This window comes from Bidens hawaiensis, unplaced genomic scaffold (genome assembly GCF_021521415.1).
Source record: "Bidens hawaiensis isolate Kalapana, Puna unplaced genomic scaffold, B.hawaiensis_p1.1 tig00000369_1, whole genome shotgun sequence".
Taxonomy (NCBI): domain Eukaryota; kingdom Viridiplantae; phylum Streptophyta; class Magnoliopsida; order Asterales; family Asteraceae; genus Bidens; species Bidens hawaiensis.
Window position 1 is genome coordinate 6,815,014 of NW_027491028.1, and position 18,046 is coordinate 6,833,059.

The following is an 18,046-nucleotide window of genomic DNA, read 5'->3' on the forward strand; positions in this document are numbered from 1 at the left end:
AAACAGTCCCTTTAGGTGGTGGGTGTAAAAGTGATTAAAAATTAGTTAGGGGTGTCTTTGTACATGCTTCATAGTTATTATCACTTTAAAATGAAATAATTATAATAAGAGTAAAGTGTCATTTTCGTCCTTGTGGTTTAGCAAATAATGCGAATTTAGTCCAAAAAGTAATTTTTTTGCATATGGACCCTCCACGTTTCCCAGTTTCTGCCAATTACATCCAAATCACTAACTTCGTTAAATTCAATCGTTAAATCAGGGGTAGACATGTCTTTTCACTATTTCTTTATTATATTACTTATTTTAGTGAACTGCGGTTTTCGTCCTTGTGGTTTGTCCAAATCTGCGGTTTTAGTCCAATAGTTTCAAGTTTGCAATTTTCGAACTTGTAGTTTCATTTCACTTGCAATCAAGCCTGAATATCGTTAGTTTTGGTCTTTAATCCATTTGCATGCCCTCACGTGACGACCAGTTTCGTCGATTCTCTCCCTAAATAAACTCCAGTTCTAATTCGCAAGCCCCCTCACGTGAGGGGCTGGGGTGTATTTGGGGAAAAAAACAAGGAACAAAAGTTGCCCATCACGTGAATGGCACACTAATGGGTTTAACATCCAGACTTAACGATATTAGGGAATTCAGGTTTAATTGCAAGTGAAATGAAATCATAGGGAAGAAAATTACAAACTTAAAACTATTGGACTAAAACCGCAGATTTGGACAAACCACAAGGACGAAAACCGCAGTTCACTAAATTAAGTATTATAATAAAGAAATAGTGAAAAGACATGTCTACTCCTGACTTAACGATTAAATTTAACAGAATTAGTGATTTAGATGTAATTGGCAAGAACTGGGAAACGCGGAGGGTCCATATGCAAAAAATAAACTTTTTGGACTAAATTCGCATTATTTGCTAAACCACAAGGACGAAAATGGCACTTTACTCTTATAATGGAAATATGTTGATTCATTATTCGAATACAAACTCGCGTTGGGTAAAGGTTACAAATACAAGAAAACGAAAAACCAAAATGTTACATCCACCCCATTACCGCCACCACACATCACCACCACCCACCACCAAAATGCTTACCAAACAACACAAAGTAATAGTTCAATGATTCATTCCATTCCCAGATGGTAACCAAACAGAAAAATGAAATGGTAATGATCCATTAATTATTTTCTCCATTCAATTACTCAATTGGTTGAATGTAATGAAATAGAGTAGGAATGGAACAGACAAGATAATGAAATAGATAATTACATTCATTTGTTTTGTTTAGTTAAACTATGAAAATCAAATGGATTATTACTTTATGTTGTTCGGTAAACAAAATGTAGGAATGAAATAGAATTAATAAAGATACACCAATCTCAAAATATATACTCCATCCGTCCCGGTCAAAGTGTATTAATTTGAAAAACACAAAGTTTAAGGTATATTAAAATATTGATTTTTTTGCTTACCAAATGACAATAATGCACTTGAAAATTGGGTTCATCAATATTTTCAATTAATGTTAGTTGTGTGTGTGACTTGAAAATTGGCTAATAAATTTTGAAAGTGGACATTTGTAATGGAATAAATAAAAAAGGAAATGTAGACATTTTTAATGGGAAGGAGGGAGTATTTTTTTAACAAAAAAAAATTGCAATGGCGACAATGGTGGCGATGGCGACAGTGATGGTGGTGACGGCGGTTAGGTGGCAAGGGTGGTGGTTGCAATGTCGATGGTGGTGGTAGTTGCATTGGTAGTTAGGTGATGATGGCGATGCGATGGTAGGGTGGCGGTGATAGTGGGTCGATCATGCGTCGATAGTGGTGGTGATTAGGCGGCAGTGAGAATGGTTGTGGTGGCTACGACAACAATGGCGGAGGCAGTGGAAGCACCGGTGGTGTTGGCGGTGGTGGTGGTTGTTGACAGGTTGTCTTGAAAAAGTATGATGAAAGAATGATGAAATGAAAAAAAAGGTGAAACTGTATGGTTTTGATGAAATGAGATTTAATGTGTAATTGTTGATTCTATTCCAATGAGCAATCAAACACCACTTTTTTCATTCATATACAATCCGTCATTCAATTCCCTCCGTCACTCCTGTATACCAAACACTACCCTAGTTTGTTGAAGGGATGGAAGTGTAACACCAATAATAGTCTAAGGATAGTTATTGTAATTCACCCACAATCCGAAAGTCAACAGATTAAGAGGCACCCAGATCCAGGAACTAGCTACTTTTATTACATTGAAGATCTCTCCGTTCTTATCCTGCAAACACGGTAACATTTCTCGATAATTATCTTTTAATTTTTGCTAATATGTACTCCGGTGATCTGTCTCATCTTGATGCATTCACCAAGTCAACACTAATATCAAGTCAACTTTCGCTATAATCAGTTGACTTTAGGTGATCATAAAATCACCATAGCTTAGCTTCGATCTAGAAAATTGTTAGTGATCATTACCAGCTTCTTAATTAAACATGAAAACTTGACAGCAACCTTCATTAAATTTTTTCAACTATACAGTTTGATATTTTTTCATGTTTACAGATTAAGGTGTTATATTTTACTTGAATTTTATTTGAAAAAAAGAAACTTTGGATAATAAAAAAAATGATGCTGGCAATCAGGCCATCTCCTAGAATTTAAATACCTCGGCCGAGCCAAAATAAAAAGGTCTGTAGGCCTTAACGAAAATTTTTTATTCGCTAATGTACATGGATAAAATATCGACCGATTTATTATTAGCAGAAACCATTTTGAGCATATAATTATCTCATAAACCATTGCAAATAACCTTATTTTTAATACCAAAAAACATATATATGTAATATGTATAAAAAAGTTTGTGCGCCGAAACTTATGTGCCCCGGCCGATGGTGTGGCTCGCACAGCCTTCGAGCCTCCCCTGCTAGCAATTGTGATTTAGCATATACAAACTGCAAAACTGCAATAACATCATGTAATGATCTTTGAAAGGCACAAATTAAACATAAATATCTAAATATTACAAAGGAAATCAAAGATCATTTATTGTGATAAATATAATGGTCTCTGAAGGATAAGTACAAAACAGCTCTAATTTATGTTTTTTTAAAGGAAAAGGCTAAAGTGAACAAGCTTAACTGGAGCAACCATGTCGCGGCCTATCAATATGCTGGAGCAACCATGCCGCTTCTTTTCAATGTCTGAGCTCATTTTAGCAACAGATAACTTTGATGAAAAATGGTGCGTTGGCCGAGGGGGGTTTGGTAAGGTGTACAAAGGAAAGATATCTGATGAATCAACTGATATCTACGCCATTAAGAGGTTGCATTTGGAGTCCGACCAAGGAGCACCTGAGTTTTGGGTTGAAGTTGAGCTGCTTTCAAGGTTGCGCCATTGTAACCTTGTGTCTTTGGTTGGCTATTGCAACGAGGGGAAAGAGATGGCCCTTGTTTACGAGTACATGCCTAACGGAACCCTTTATGATCATCTTCACAAGAAAGGTACAGTTCTGACTTGGTCTCAATGGCTCAAGATATGCATAGGAGCTGCACGTGGTTTGGACTACCTACACACCGGTACTGGCACGCAACATGGAATCATACACCGCGACGTGAAAAGCTCCAACATTTTGTTGGATCAGAATTATGCTGCAAAGATTGCAGACTTCGGATTGGCTAAAATAGGACCCACAAATCAGACACGTACATATGTTAGCACCACGGTTAAAGGCACCATTGGGTATATGGATCCAAATTATTTCTACACAGGTAGACTGACGAGAAAATCTGATGTATTTGCCTTTGGGGTTGTATTGCTTGAGGTGTTGTCTGGAAGGCCCGCTTTGGACGAGAGTCTGGAAGTGGGTTTAGCAATATGGGCTCAAGACCTGATCAAAAAAGGAAAACTCGATCAGATTATCAGCCCTAGCTTGAGGGACCACATTTCAAAGAGTTCTCTGAAGGAATTCTCAGGTATTGCAGTTCGATGTTTGCTTAGTCATCCAAAACAGCGCCCAACAATGTCTGAGGTCGTAGGCAGTCTTGATAGGGCATTGTCATTTCAAGAAAGGAAGGCTTCATCGACCCAAGAAGGGATCACCATCAAGAAAGTATGGCCATTCCTTTCGCTTAAAGGGCATTCTGAACCTGGAAGCTCGAGACAGGAACCAATAGAGGACGAGCATGATACAGGAACAGGACCTAAAAGATTTATTCTAAGAGATCTCTTTTTGGCTACCAACAAGTTCTCTGAATATAATAAGCTAGGTCACGGAGGATTTGGGTCTGTCTATAAGGGCTACTTATCCCGTGAACATATCATGGTAGCTGTCAAAATGATGCCACAGGGTTCGAAACAAGGGGTGAATGAGTATATGACTCAACTGCAGATCATGAGCCGTTTAAGACACCAAAACTTGGTGCAGCTCATTGGTTGGTGCCATGATAAAACTCAGTTGTTGCTAGTGTACGAGTTTATGGAAAAAGGCAGCCTTGATTGTCATTTATACAACAAAACAAGTATCCTTAAATGGGATGTGAGGTACAAAATCTTTAAAAGTTTAGCCTCAGCACTGCTATATCTACATGAAGAGTGTGAACAATACGTAATACATCGCAATATCAAAGTGAGCAACATCATGCTTGATTCAGGATTTAACGCAAAGCTTGGAGACTTTGGATTGGCTAGACTCGTGGACCATGGATTGTCTCTACAATCTAGTATGTTAGCTGGAACTCTAGGCTACATGGCTCCTGAGTGTGTACTAACAGGGAAAGCCAGCAAAGAGTCGGATGTGTATAGCTTCGGGGTGGTTGCATTAGAGATAGCTTGCGGAAAAAAGGCAATCCATACAGCTGATGACGAATACTTTAGGTTGATTGAGTGGGTTTGGGGTTTATATGAAAGATCTGAGCTGCTTTCTGGTGTGGATCCGATGCTGAATAATGAATTTAACGCAAAAGAAGTCGAGTGTTTGATGATGGTGGGGTTATGGTGTTCACACCCTGATCGCAGTCTGAGGCCGTCTATCGGTCAAGCAATTCAGGTGCTCAAGTTTGAAGGTGCACTCCCAAATCTTCCAACAAAGATGCCGGTGCCCAACTATTTCTCAGCACCTGACAGCTCTGAAATTGGTTCATCTAGCGCTACAATGAGCAACAGTAGCATCGATATGGTACACTGAACAATCAAATTTATTGATAACATAATATTGAACTTTGTATAGGCTAGGTTCTTATAATCTGTTGTGTATTATGTAAAGATATTGAGCCTGATTCGTGCGCGGCAGCAATCCGATTTGACTATTGTAGCTGATCGAACACTTGTTGCGTGGGTGTATTTATTTGATCAACTTTTAACTTTAGAGGGAAACTATGATCAAAAAAATTCAATTTTTAACTTTAGACACCTCATAAATCGTTTGAATTTTGGAGTGTAGAAGCATTCACATACTTTCCCGCTATATTTTGTGACGGGTGTTATTTATAACGTATGAAAGTGATTTTAAGGGTGTTGTGAAGGGAGAAGTGAGAAGTGAAAAGTGAGAATGATCAAAATGACTCTTTTTACCAAAAATATTTCAAAATGGCCACTTTCTAAATACATCTGAATAAAGAATAGTTATGAAGCCCGACGAAATGGATATATGGTTGACCGTTTAAATGTATACGTGTCTAGATGTGATTGGTTAAAAATGAAAGAGTGTCAAATAGATTTGTCGGATGTCAGTTCTAATATGTTGGATCTGACAATTTAGAAAGTGGCCATTTTGGCTATTTTTGGTTTGAGTGAGTTAGTCGATGAATGTTGTTGGTAAAAAGTATTATTTAATTAAAAATAATTAAGAAAATATAGTAATTTATAGTGTAATTCTAGATTTTGAGACAGAGGAAGGGATGCAAATGCTCTAAGAGCAATCTCATCCCCTCAAGCATCGTTGTAACATTCGTTATTTTGTCAAACCCAAAACCTGACCCGCTTTATTTATTTATCAATACACACACACACATACATACATACATATAAATTATCGTCTAAATTAATTCGTTCGATCATAGGAACTCATAAGACTTGTTTAAAATTAGATTAAAAAGAATCATAGTTAAAGGTTTAATTTAAAATTTTAGAACTTTATAAAGAACATGTTAATTCTTCAAAGTTTAAGGTGGTTTTAATATTTCCTTCTAAGTTAAAGGGCGTGAAACGAATGATTAAAATAATAAGTGTCATCATCCTTGTATCTTTCAAGATATTGTTTCCGGCCGGCATCCCGTGATTTCATCATCATCATCATCGTACTCAGTATATCCCACCAATAGCAAAGCTATGGTAGGGTCTGAGGAGGGTAAGATGTAGGCAGCCTTACCTCTACCCCATAGGGATAGAGAGGCTGCTTCCGGTGAGACCCCCGGCTCGATAGTAGTTTTGCATCAAGCCTTGGACATAAGGCACATAGCACTCAATCATCGGGACACCGGCTGATCGGTGCATGTACCCTTATCTTTCAGCTATCAACGCCACTACATGATGCCTGATTAACCGTCCGTCACTTTTAACGTTATTTTCACGAGATTAGTAAAATAACGTCAAAATTAGTGCAATTTCACTTTTGCCCACCCGAGGGTTCACACATATATACATCATATGTGCGCACCGCAAGCAGGGCTACATCCCGTGATTTCCAACAACCAATTTAAGCCAAGTAATTATCAAATTTAGTTACCAAAACTTGCAAATAAAAGATCTGGGCGATTTCCATCCGACATCCCGCGCGAGCTAATCTGATCCGCGCGTTATTCTGATCTGCGCGCTATTCAGATTCTGATTTTAACTGCACGTTACTGACCTGATCTGCGCTCGCTGAACTGGACGCAAATAAAATAATAGGACAAAAATAAAAGTATTTATTTTCAACTTTGTAAAATCTATTTCATACATGTGTGACTGAAGTGTGATTATTTCAACTTGAATTCATAATAGTCAACTTGCTTACTGAATTATGAGATGATGTTTTTAGTTATTAGGCTGTCTTCAGTTCAACACACACAAAAACAAACATGAATTATCATTTAATCATAATCTGTAACTTTGAATATGTTATTCTGTAGTGTCCAACTCAACCAGGAAGTATAGAGTGCGGATATTATATCTTAAACTTCATGAAGGAGATAGTTCGTGATGGACTTGACATACTCGTCAATAAAAATGTAAGTGTAATTTACTCTTTTGCTTATTGGCTTGTTTTGATCGAATATGTTTTGACTCGACCAAGTTTGTAACGTCTTTTTTATTTCTTCTTCGGTTGGTGGAGGCAAAGAGGTACACAGATGCGGATCTTTATGCGGTTTGTGAAGAATGGTCGAGCTATGTGGTTCAGTTTGTTTTCCGAGAATGATTTCTTGTATTGACTAAACAAATATTTTTTGGAACATTTGATGTAGGATGTTTAATTAATAAATGAAAGGTTTATTTTGTATAATTGTGTCATTAATTTAAAATTTTTGTATGCATGATAATAATAAAATAGTAAAATAATTTTTTTTTAAATAATACCATGACTCGCAAATTTACGTGTCATAAAGTGCAGTCATAACTTGTAAGTTGTGACATTTGTCAAATTTGAGTCTCGAGTTGTATCCGTATTGTAAACTTTTATTTTGTAAAACTGACTCAATCATTTTTAGAACCTAAATTAATTATTATATAATATTATATAGACCTCGGTCATCAATAAATCGAAGTTTGTCATATTATAGAGTCGTTAAGAAAACATAAGGGGTCCAAACCGATTTTCCGTAAAGTTGTTATGAGTTTTAAGAACCTTTAAACTCAATTTAAACCTGTTTGAAACTTGAGGGGGTGTTTTTGTAAATATGTCATTATATATATAAACCAAAAAAAAAATAAATAAAACCAAACCCTAAACACACACAACATACCAGCCGCCACCCCCATCCCTCTCCCATTTTTCCGACGACCGGAATCGGCTCCGGCGAGTCCCGACATACCACCACCGACCTCCGACACCACCACTCTCCTTCTCCGGCGACCCCAACACCTCCGATTTCCCCTCTCTTCTTCCTCCTCGTTTTTTCGGCCGTCATTGCCCGCCGCCGCTGACGTTGGAGCACCGTCGTGGCCTTGGTGCTTCGTCTCTCTCTCCGTCCCTCAGCTCTCTCTGCTCGCCCTCCATCTCTCGGCTCTCTCCCACTCGGCTCTCTCTCTCTCTCTCTTCGTATCTCTCTCTCCCTCTTCGTATCTCTCTCTCTCTCTCTTTGTTTTGTTTTTCCGGCGACGCGGTATGAAACACGGTGGTGGTGACCCGCCACGTCTCCGGCAACCTTTCTCCGACGACTCGTGGACATTATAGGTAAACTAGTTTCGGATTTTGGTTCGTTTTGTTGTCATAATCGAGTTCGCGGTCTTAAATTGCTATCCGAACCGGATTTAGTTTGATCGATTTGAGTTTTAGTTTTGGTTGAAATGATTTTGGGAAAAATGGTTTTGTCGAAAAATTTAAACAAATCGGGTTTGGTTAGTTAAGACGGAATACATCCGGGTTACTAACCACTTAAAATCGGTCTTGGATTAATGTATAAAAAATAAATATATATAAAGGTTATATTATTATTTTAGGTTTAATTCATATTATTACCATTATATATTACTATCACTACTATTATTATCATTAGATATATATATATACATATACATACATATATATATATACACTATAAAAGACTTATTTTCTTTTAAATTATTAATACTATTCTATTATTATAACTTACTATTATATTTATTTATTATTATTATTATTATTATTATCTTTATTATCATTAACAAGATAAATATTATTATTATTGATATTATTATTATTGTTATTGTTAACTTTTAACAAAACAATTATTATTATCATTATTTTCATAATAATAGATTATTTATTATTATGATTATTGTTATTTTTATTATTATGATTATTAATGAATATTATTAAAATCTCGTATTGTTAACATTATCTACTTGTTTTGTCGAACCGAAACCCATGTCGGGCCTAGTTGTCGTTTAACGTCATTGTCCCTCGAGTTATATCTTTTTATCACTAATACTACTATTATTAAAACGATATAAGTATTAGTTATTATTAACATGGCACATATAATTGATATAATAATAATAATAAGTATTATTAAAACTTATAAATCTATTAATAACATATTCAACAATATTACTACTACTATTAGTTTTAAAAACAATTCTCAATTTGTAATATTACTATGTATTATCATCATTTTGATCTTTTATATATATATATATATATATATATATATATATATATAACATGTTATAAAATTATTATTATCATTACTATCTTTACCATTAATAATATTATTATAAACTTTATTATCAATTCATTTTTATAAAAACCGAATCCTTGATTTAAAACCCGTCTTGTTTCTATTTAATATTGGTTTAGTTATTTAAAAGCCCAAATAAAATAATATTATTTTTATATTAATTGTCAATTAAGTACGAGTATCTAATCATTAACAAACTAACTGGTAACCCGATAAATAACCGAACCTTCCCGTCCAATGTTTCAAATATAGTTTCATTATGGTTTCAAGTTCATTAATGTATATTACATTATTTATTTTAGTTAAGGTGTTTATCGTTTCAAGTCGGATCTGTTCGTTTACCGTTCGAGCTTCATTTATTTATCTATTTATTTCTCGGTTCATCAATCGAGGTGAGTACTTTCATACCCCTTTTTCCATCTTTCGTTTTGGGGTGACATTTCATACTTATCAAACTAAATGCTTCAATTACTTGAATCTTTAAACCCATAAACGTGATTGTATACTTTACTTGAATAATTGCTTGATTTGGTGTTATATGCTTACATGCTATGCGCCTATGTGTTTATCGCTTTCAGTCATGGGGAAGTCTATAAATTTGTAATCTATCTGGTATTCTCTTATAGCACGGTGTCGTTAACGTAATGCAATTAACGATATTCTATTAAATCCTAGACTACTTGGCAACCCCTTGTAGCTAGGTGGCGCTAACGTAATTCTATTAGCGATTGTCAATTTATCCAAGTTGTTGCTTTTATTTATTGTTTTGTATACAAGTTTTGTGGATTTTTACTACTATATACTTTATATGCTCAAACTTATGAATTGTTCACCAACCTTTGTGTTGACAAACTTTATTTTATGAAATGTTACAGGTTTGACTTTTGTTGACTCGAGGACTTGATGAAAACGTTACCAAGACCATTAGGGTATTAGTAAAACGAACAATATGATTGTTACTTGTATTCAAATTGTTTGTGTGAACGAGATGTGTTGATTATTGATTTATGAAATAAATGAGTTGATTAAATATTGTCACTTTAAATAGTGTCTTGTGTATTTGTCCAATCACGTTGCACCCCGGCATGTTCCGCCGCCTTTGGTCGGGGTGTTACATAAGTCATAAACGCGAGTTATGAAATGTGAGTCATAAAGGCGCGTCATAAGTCATGACTCGCGTGTGCGAGTCATAATTGATTTATGACTGGGCTATCAATGACTCGCGTTTGCGAGTCATCTGTACCCATTTATGACTCGCAATGCGAGTCATTAAAAGCCTTTTTTCTAGTAGTGAACCATATATTGGGTAGGTTGTGATGCCATTTTTATGTGGTTAATTGTTAGAGGTGCACAAATCGGTTTTTTTGAAAAAACCGGTTCGGTTTTTAACCGGACCGGTTTTTTTTATCCAGAAAAAAACCGGTTCGGTTAATAACCGGACCGGTTATTAACCGGTTATTATTGCTGAAAACTCAAACCGGCCAAACCGGTTTGGACCGGTTTAGAAACCGGTTAGAACCGGTTATTAAACCGGTTTTTTTATAACCGGTTTTTAAAAACCGGTCTAACCGGTTAACCGGTTTTTTTTTTTTTTTTTTTTTTTTTTTTTTTTTTTTTTTTTTTTTTTTTTTTGCTTTAGGGTTTAGGGTTTCGTTGTTAGCATTCTTTGCTTGGAAGATTAAAAACACATAACTTTCATTTATAGCTTTTACATTAAAAATACAAACATTAAATCGTTATCGCATATTCGTAACTCAAAAATACAAACATTAAAGAATGTTTAGACACGATTACATTAACAAGTTGATGTTTGTTACTCATTTTCTTCGCTACCCGATCCCGAGCTATTCCTTAGGTAATCGTCGTACGCGGCTTCTTCATCGGTCATTGGTTGAGTGTGTCCTTGATTGACCTCGTCTTCATACAAGGCCGCCTCATAGTCCATTTCCCCCTCGAGTGAGCGTTGATGTTGTGCCCTGTCTAAAGAGTCCAAGTAATCCTTGTAGCAAATCGACATCTCTACAGCTGGTGGAGTGAGTCGAGTCCTCCTAATCGATATAACCCTGCCAGAAACAGAAAAAGCAGACTCCGAAGCTACCGTGGAAGCTTGGACCGTTAGTAAATCTTTGGCCATGGCGGCGAGGATCGGAAACTCATCCTCCTTACCTCTCCACCAAGCCAGCAAATCAAGACTTCTAAATTCATCCGGAGTCATGTGTTTCACAAAGTTGGTACCACCATACCTTCCAAGTTCACTGCTTGGGGTGTTTACCCTTTGACGTTTACCGGCGTCTTCCCAAATCATGTAGTACATCCCCATTTCAAGGTCGGTTTGGGATTGGGATTGGGCAACAGCTCTTAACGAGTCATGAATTTGGGAAGACGACCCGTATCTTGTAAGGTAAACATCATACATGTTTGCCAAGGTGGTGTTGAAATCATTCTTTAAAGTTTGGCTATAATAGGGGTTTTGATCGTCGTTTAACCCTAGCTCATCACAAATTTTTTCTATTAAAGCTTCAACACCACCAACATTGATGCAAGGGTTTAACGCAGCAGCACAGGTCAAAACAGCGGGTAGTTCTTGAAAATATTTTTTAAATTTTTCTTTCATTTTTACACCCATATCAAAATAAGGTGCACCCCTACAATGAAGGTCACTCAACTTTGTGCACATGACAGCAATTTTTGGTAAAGCAATGGGGCTTGTTGGATAGTAAACCCCGGATAAACTACTTGTGCAAGATTTAAAAATTTGAAGAACCTCCGTAACGATCTCAATCAATAACCAGTTTCTAGGATCGTACGGTGCACATTTACCCCTATTTGACAAAATTTGATGAAACGCAATTAACGATTGTTTTTGTTGGATGGCTTTCTCAAACATTTCACAAGTCGAGTTCCATCTTGTTGGACAATCCCAGTTAGGCCCCAACCATTGACAGTTAGCTTCTTCACAAAATTTTTTGTATCTTGAAAATGTTGAATTGTTGCTAAAAACATCTCGTAACATTCTTTTAAAATTGTTTCTTTGCGTTTCGATCACGTTTAACCCATCTTGCACGGCCAAGTTGATAATATGTGCAATGCATCGGCTATGAAAAAACGCTCCATCACAGATAGGTTTATACTTTAATTTTAAATGGCCAACCGCGGCCGTATTGTTGGACGCGTTATCAAACGATATTGAAAAGATTTTATCTTCAATCTTGTATTGTCGAATGACTTTATCCAAGAGTTTAAAAATATTTCTACCCGTGTGCGGGTAATCAAACAATTGAAACGCAACGGTTCGTTTCATCATTTGCCACGACCGGGGGTCAACCCAATGAGCCGTCACACAAATGTATGAGTCGGGCGAACCATTAGGTACCGACCACACATCCGTGGTTAAGTTCACACCAGTTTGTAAGTTTGAAAAGTATGAAATTAGTTCGGATTTAGCGTTTTTCCATGCTTTAAGCATATCTCTTCTAAGGGTCGAACGACTTACGTGTTGGTAGCGTGGTTGAACATACGTTTGCATCATCTGCGTGAATTGAGGGTTGTCGAAGTGGTTGAAAGGAAGTGATTGTTGAATCACAAAGTTGCCAAACTGTTGACGTACCGCTTCAAGGTCGTACGTAAACACCGTTCCTTGATTCGTCATCTCCGGCTGCGAACTACTTCCGGATTCGTCCTTCAAGACCTTGCAAGAGGGCTTTTCTACATGAGCTCTTAAACTGGAGTTTGCTTCTTTGTTATAAAACTTCAAACAATGTTTGCATCTAGCTTTTTGGGTTCCGTTAGACATTTCGCATAGGTCGAAATGTTGCCAAATATCTTGGTTTCGTTTCGTGGGGATGACCCGAACGACGGTTTCTCCCGTGTTCGAGGCACCCATGTTGACCGATGAAGCAGCACTTTGGGAGGCCATGATAATCGACTACGAATTAAGAGTGGTATACTCGAGTATGAAATAAACGACTACGAAAGAAGAGCGTTTGGAGTTGTATAATCGCGTATGAAATAAACGTTTAGAGCTTTTGGAGTTGTATAATCAAGTGTGATCTAACCAATACCCAACCTAAACTATATATAGATGTTTGTGGGGGTAAAATGGTAAAAAAACAAAAAAAAAACGGCTAAAAAACGGTCAAAAACACAAAAAAAAACGGCTATAAGGCCGTTTGGTAACGTTCGAAAACCGGTTAAACCGGTTAACCGGTTATTAAAAAACCGGTTAACCGGTTTTTTTTATAACGGTAATAACCGGTTATTTTAAAAACCGGTTAACCGGTTTTTTAATAACCGGTTATTAAAAAAAACCGGTTTTTTTTATAACCGGTTATAAAACCGGTTTTGGGTCCAAAACTTATAACCGATACGTAAACCGGTTACGTAAGGTTTTTAAAAAACCGGTTTTCGGTTAAACCGGCCAAACCGGTTCCGTAACCGGTTTTTTTGACCACCTCTATTAATTGTTAATCCTTTCTTTTATCAAGCTCAAATCTCTCACTAAAATTAGAGAAGTTACCATTAATCGAATACGCGATTTGCTTTTACCCTATAAAATACCGACATGACTCTAATTTATCAAACACACCCTCCATCACTAATCCCTTGCACTCTGAAACATAGTTTTCTGACCACCGCTGTCCGTTGCTTCCGGCGAAGACAACCACCGTCGACCGAACATCTTGAACGTTTAATTTTATCGTTTTGATTCATTGAATAAAAACCCTAAGCTTATTTTGAAAGTTTTTAATCACTGAATTCGAGTTTTTTTTTTTATATAAACAAAAATTAAAAGGTGACCGGTTATCTCCCCGTCGGGCCATTTTTCAGTTGACTAGTCATTCTATCAATCTTTTTAGAACTCAGTTAAATAACAGTTATAATATAATATGTATGTGTTTTTCATATCAATCAAGTTTCGGTACACAGTTTAAATCAATATTCTTTAATATATATTTTTACTTTAAATATTGAAATAAATTTTGTGATTAAACAGACGATATGTATTTTCTCATTTACATTATTAATTAAATATAGTTATATCATTTTAAGTTCTATTTTTTTTCCTTTTTTTATTTGGACAGTTTATATTTACAAACTGGTTTATGTAATAAAACATATAAACAAGTTCTAAATTTGTTAAGCACAACGTTAGATTGTATCAACCAAAACAATGCTAACTAGTCTAAATGTATTGTTACACCAAACGGTTGATGACTCCAGTTGTGATTTTTTATTAAATAGCAATCGTTACATGACCATTAAATGTCTACGGATTAAATCCCGATAATAAGTATAGGTGGTCTCGTTGTTTACTTTTCACGCGATTCTATTTTGGTTATTGTTTCTCGACAAATTAAGGATAATCCGTCGTGACTCTCCGCCAGATCATCCAACTCATTTAAACTACTATTTATGTGAGTTTACATACCCCTTTTTTCCATCTTTTATATTTTTGGGGTAGCATGTATACCTTATTCAATGTTACTCATGTTTTATTTCTACATCTATTCAAAACAGAATTCAATATATGTTTATGTGTGATTATTGCATGTTTCTATGATTATGCTCTATGTGCTTAAATGATATTTTATGTTTGGTGGTTGATATCGCATCCTCATCTATTCTCATCTATTATGATCATACATTTACCCAAGTACATTGATTTTGTATCAATATGAACGGGTCCACATCTATTTAGTTGTTTACATAAGACTTGTAATGTTCACCATTTACATATGAATTGAGACTTTTTATCTATATATATCTCAACTAAAACTTATGTATTCTCACCAACATATATGTTGACAAACTCTATTTTTATACATGCTACAGGTACAAGTAATTTACATTGTTCAAGATCGAAGAAATTAGTTTTACCTTAGGATATTATTCAAAATACAAAAGCATGATGTAATTGTTTCTTATTATTGAATTTGTGTACTTATTTAATGTTAATGAAATTAAATAATAATTATCGCTTTAATTGGTGTCTTTTGAGCTGTTGTCCAATCAATACGTTATAACCTGGCATGTTCCGCCGCCGTTGGTTGGGGTGTGACAGATTGGTATCAGAGCCGAATGCTATAAGATAGGTGGTTAGATATAACGACCTAGTAGCATGCTTAGGGTCTCTATACGTGATATGCCTTTACGTGTTTGCACCATGAATTATATTATAGATTGCAGTAGCGTAAATAATATTTAATGATTTAATATTATTCTTGTACACAAAAACACACACTTATTCCGAGGCTATGCCTCACTATCAAAATATTTTTAAAACCCTAGGATGATTTTTAATCGGGGAATTTCCTCAAGAAATCCCACCTTTGTACTCCCCTCTCCTTGAGGATAATTCGGGTGACAGATATGTAGTAAACGGTAAGAGGGACACGCTTGTTTACCGAACCCTTGAGCCACATCCTCATATAGTTGAACCATCTGTTTAGATAATGTCACCGCCTTCTTTTATAAGACATCTTGTCTTTGTTCCAAAATATGGTTTAGGGAATCTTGTCTTTGTGTTATACCCCATAGCACGGGTTGCAGGGCCACTTGTTGATTACCTTGGGCATACCTTGAATCTGTTAGTTGTATTGAAATTTCCCGTAGATTTAATTTTAACCTTGGACGTTTGATGAAAGCGGTTGATAGTGTGAAAAAATAGAGCAGTAAATATAATCCACCATCTTATATCTTTGCCTTCCATTGGTGTGTAGAAAAAAGAGTTTTTGACGCGGTTGGGTTTCTTCTTTTGATGTGGTGCTATCCAAAGACCGCGTCTAAAACTGCCTTTCTCATTCAACTCGTAAATCAGGTGCCAACAAACTGCATCTAAAGGTTTTATAATAACGTCTAAAGATTGAGATTACAACATTAGCAAGGGTTTTTAACAAACCGCATCTATAACTGTGGTATCTTACTCCTTAACACTAACCAATTCCTCAGTTTCCTTTTAATATCTTGTCACTAAGCACACGTCTATAACCTTAACCCTATCCAAAAACCCACCATATCAGCTGCATTCTCTAATTTAGGAGCAACTTTTGGGTGATTTTAAAGAACATCCAGTTGTTTCCCTCTCCAAAAAGGTAAACATCGTTGGTTTTGTGTGTTTTCCCCTTATTGCCCAATTTCGGGTTAACCTAATTTTGTTTTGATTTGCCCAAATCGGTTTTAGGGTTTTTGATTTTGCTCAAATTGGTTTTAGGGTTTTTGATTTTGCCCAAAATCATTGTATGTAATCAGTATTGAATTTGGAAGTTCATTCGAGTTCTTGCTACCTGCTATGTTGATGTAATATCTATGTTTCTAATAAAAAAAATAGATTTACCAAAAAAAAAAAATCGAGTTCTTGATTTTGTAACTAGGTTTGACCGTCGAGATCCAACATGTTTTTGTTGTGATTATTGTGGTTGGTCTAAATATTACAACTTTGGGATTAAGGTTGTCACAAAGTATGATTTGTTTCAGATATGGACTTGTTTTTGGCGAGTAAGCTTGTTGTCAACATCTTATTATTTGGTTAAGGCTTCTTGTAAAGTTTTAATCTTTTAACTCTATATGTTTCCATCTCTTTCCAATTTTTTTTTTTTGAAATTGTAGATAGGTTTTAGATTTTCTCGATTCAGATTTCGTTTTTGAGTGGCGGATTATGTGTAAACTAGTTCTAAGATTAAATTATACTCGGCGTTAAAGAAAGCGTGCAACTGTGACTGTGCAAGAACGAGGCTAGCACGGTGTCACTTGCAAAATGAAAGAAAGAGATGATCAAATGGACACTGAATGTGATGAAAGATATTGAGAAAGGAAAGATGAGAAACTTATGTTTGCAAATTAAGGTATTGTGGAAAGATGAGAAACTTATGTTTGCAAATTAAGGTATTGTGTTTTTTGTTATGTAAATTTTAGAAATATGAAGTATGTTCATTTTTATATATGTTTTAACAACTATTGTTGTGTGTATAATTAGTAGACTTCGCATATTACAAGTGATGATGCATAGAAACTTACAATTACAAGAGCTAAAATATGCGCTGTGATTTTTTAGTAAGCTTAATTCACTAACGAACAAACGCCTGGACCGGACAACACACTTTGGATACAAGGCTTGAATTAGCAATTTGACAAATTATGGGCTCCTCTTGTGAACACTGCAGCTTGTTACAAACTTAGGTATTCATTGAATAGAGTATTTGTTGGTTTCGATTTATTTATCGATTAAAAGATTGATAGCTTGTAATAGATTCTAGCTAGTAGAAAACTGTATTTTAGTGTGTAAAATTATGGATTTAATGCATTGTGGTTTGTTATGTATTTTTGGTGGATTTGGATTGTTAAAATTCTTGTGGCGAAATAGATTTTGGAGGTTAAATTATGGATTTGGAGCTAAATTGTTATTTTTTAAGTGCTAAATATCCTTTTGACTTGGTTTTGAAACAACGTCTAAAGTTGATTAATAGAAGATACTACACCCTTTTTGACGCGATTTAGCGAGCATTTGACGCAGTTTTGAAAACCGTTTTTGACGAGGTCAAAAACCACCTCTAAAAACCAAATTCACCGTGTCTAAAAATCATTTTTCCACTAGTGGTGACACATTGGCATTCTTCCCATGCTTGTAAACATATTTGACAATATCGATACGTGTGATATGGGCTATCGCAATAACCTTAATAACCTGTTCTATACATGGTGACAT

At 35.6% G+C, this 18,046-nt stretch overlaps 1 protein-coding gene across 1 annotated transcript; it reads left to right on the forward strand.

Annotated features, from left to right (window-relative positions):
* The first annotated feature begins 3,140 nt into the window (after nucleotides 1-3,140).
* Nucleotides 3,141-5,174, forward strand: LOC143623414 (receptor like protein kinase S.2-like). Its single transcript, XM_077094332.1, has one exon. It carries the CDS (start codon nucleotides 3,141-3,143, stop codon nucleotides 5,172-5,174), a length of 2,034 nt encoding a protein of 677 aa, XP_076950447.1.
* Nucleotides 5,175-18,046: the final 12,872 nt, after the last annotated feature.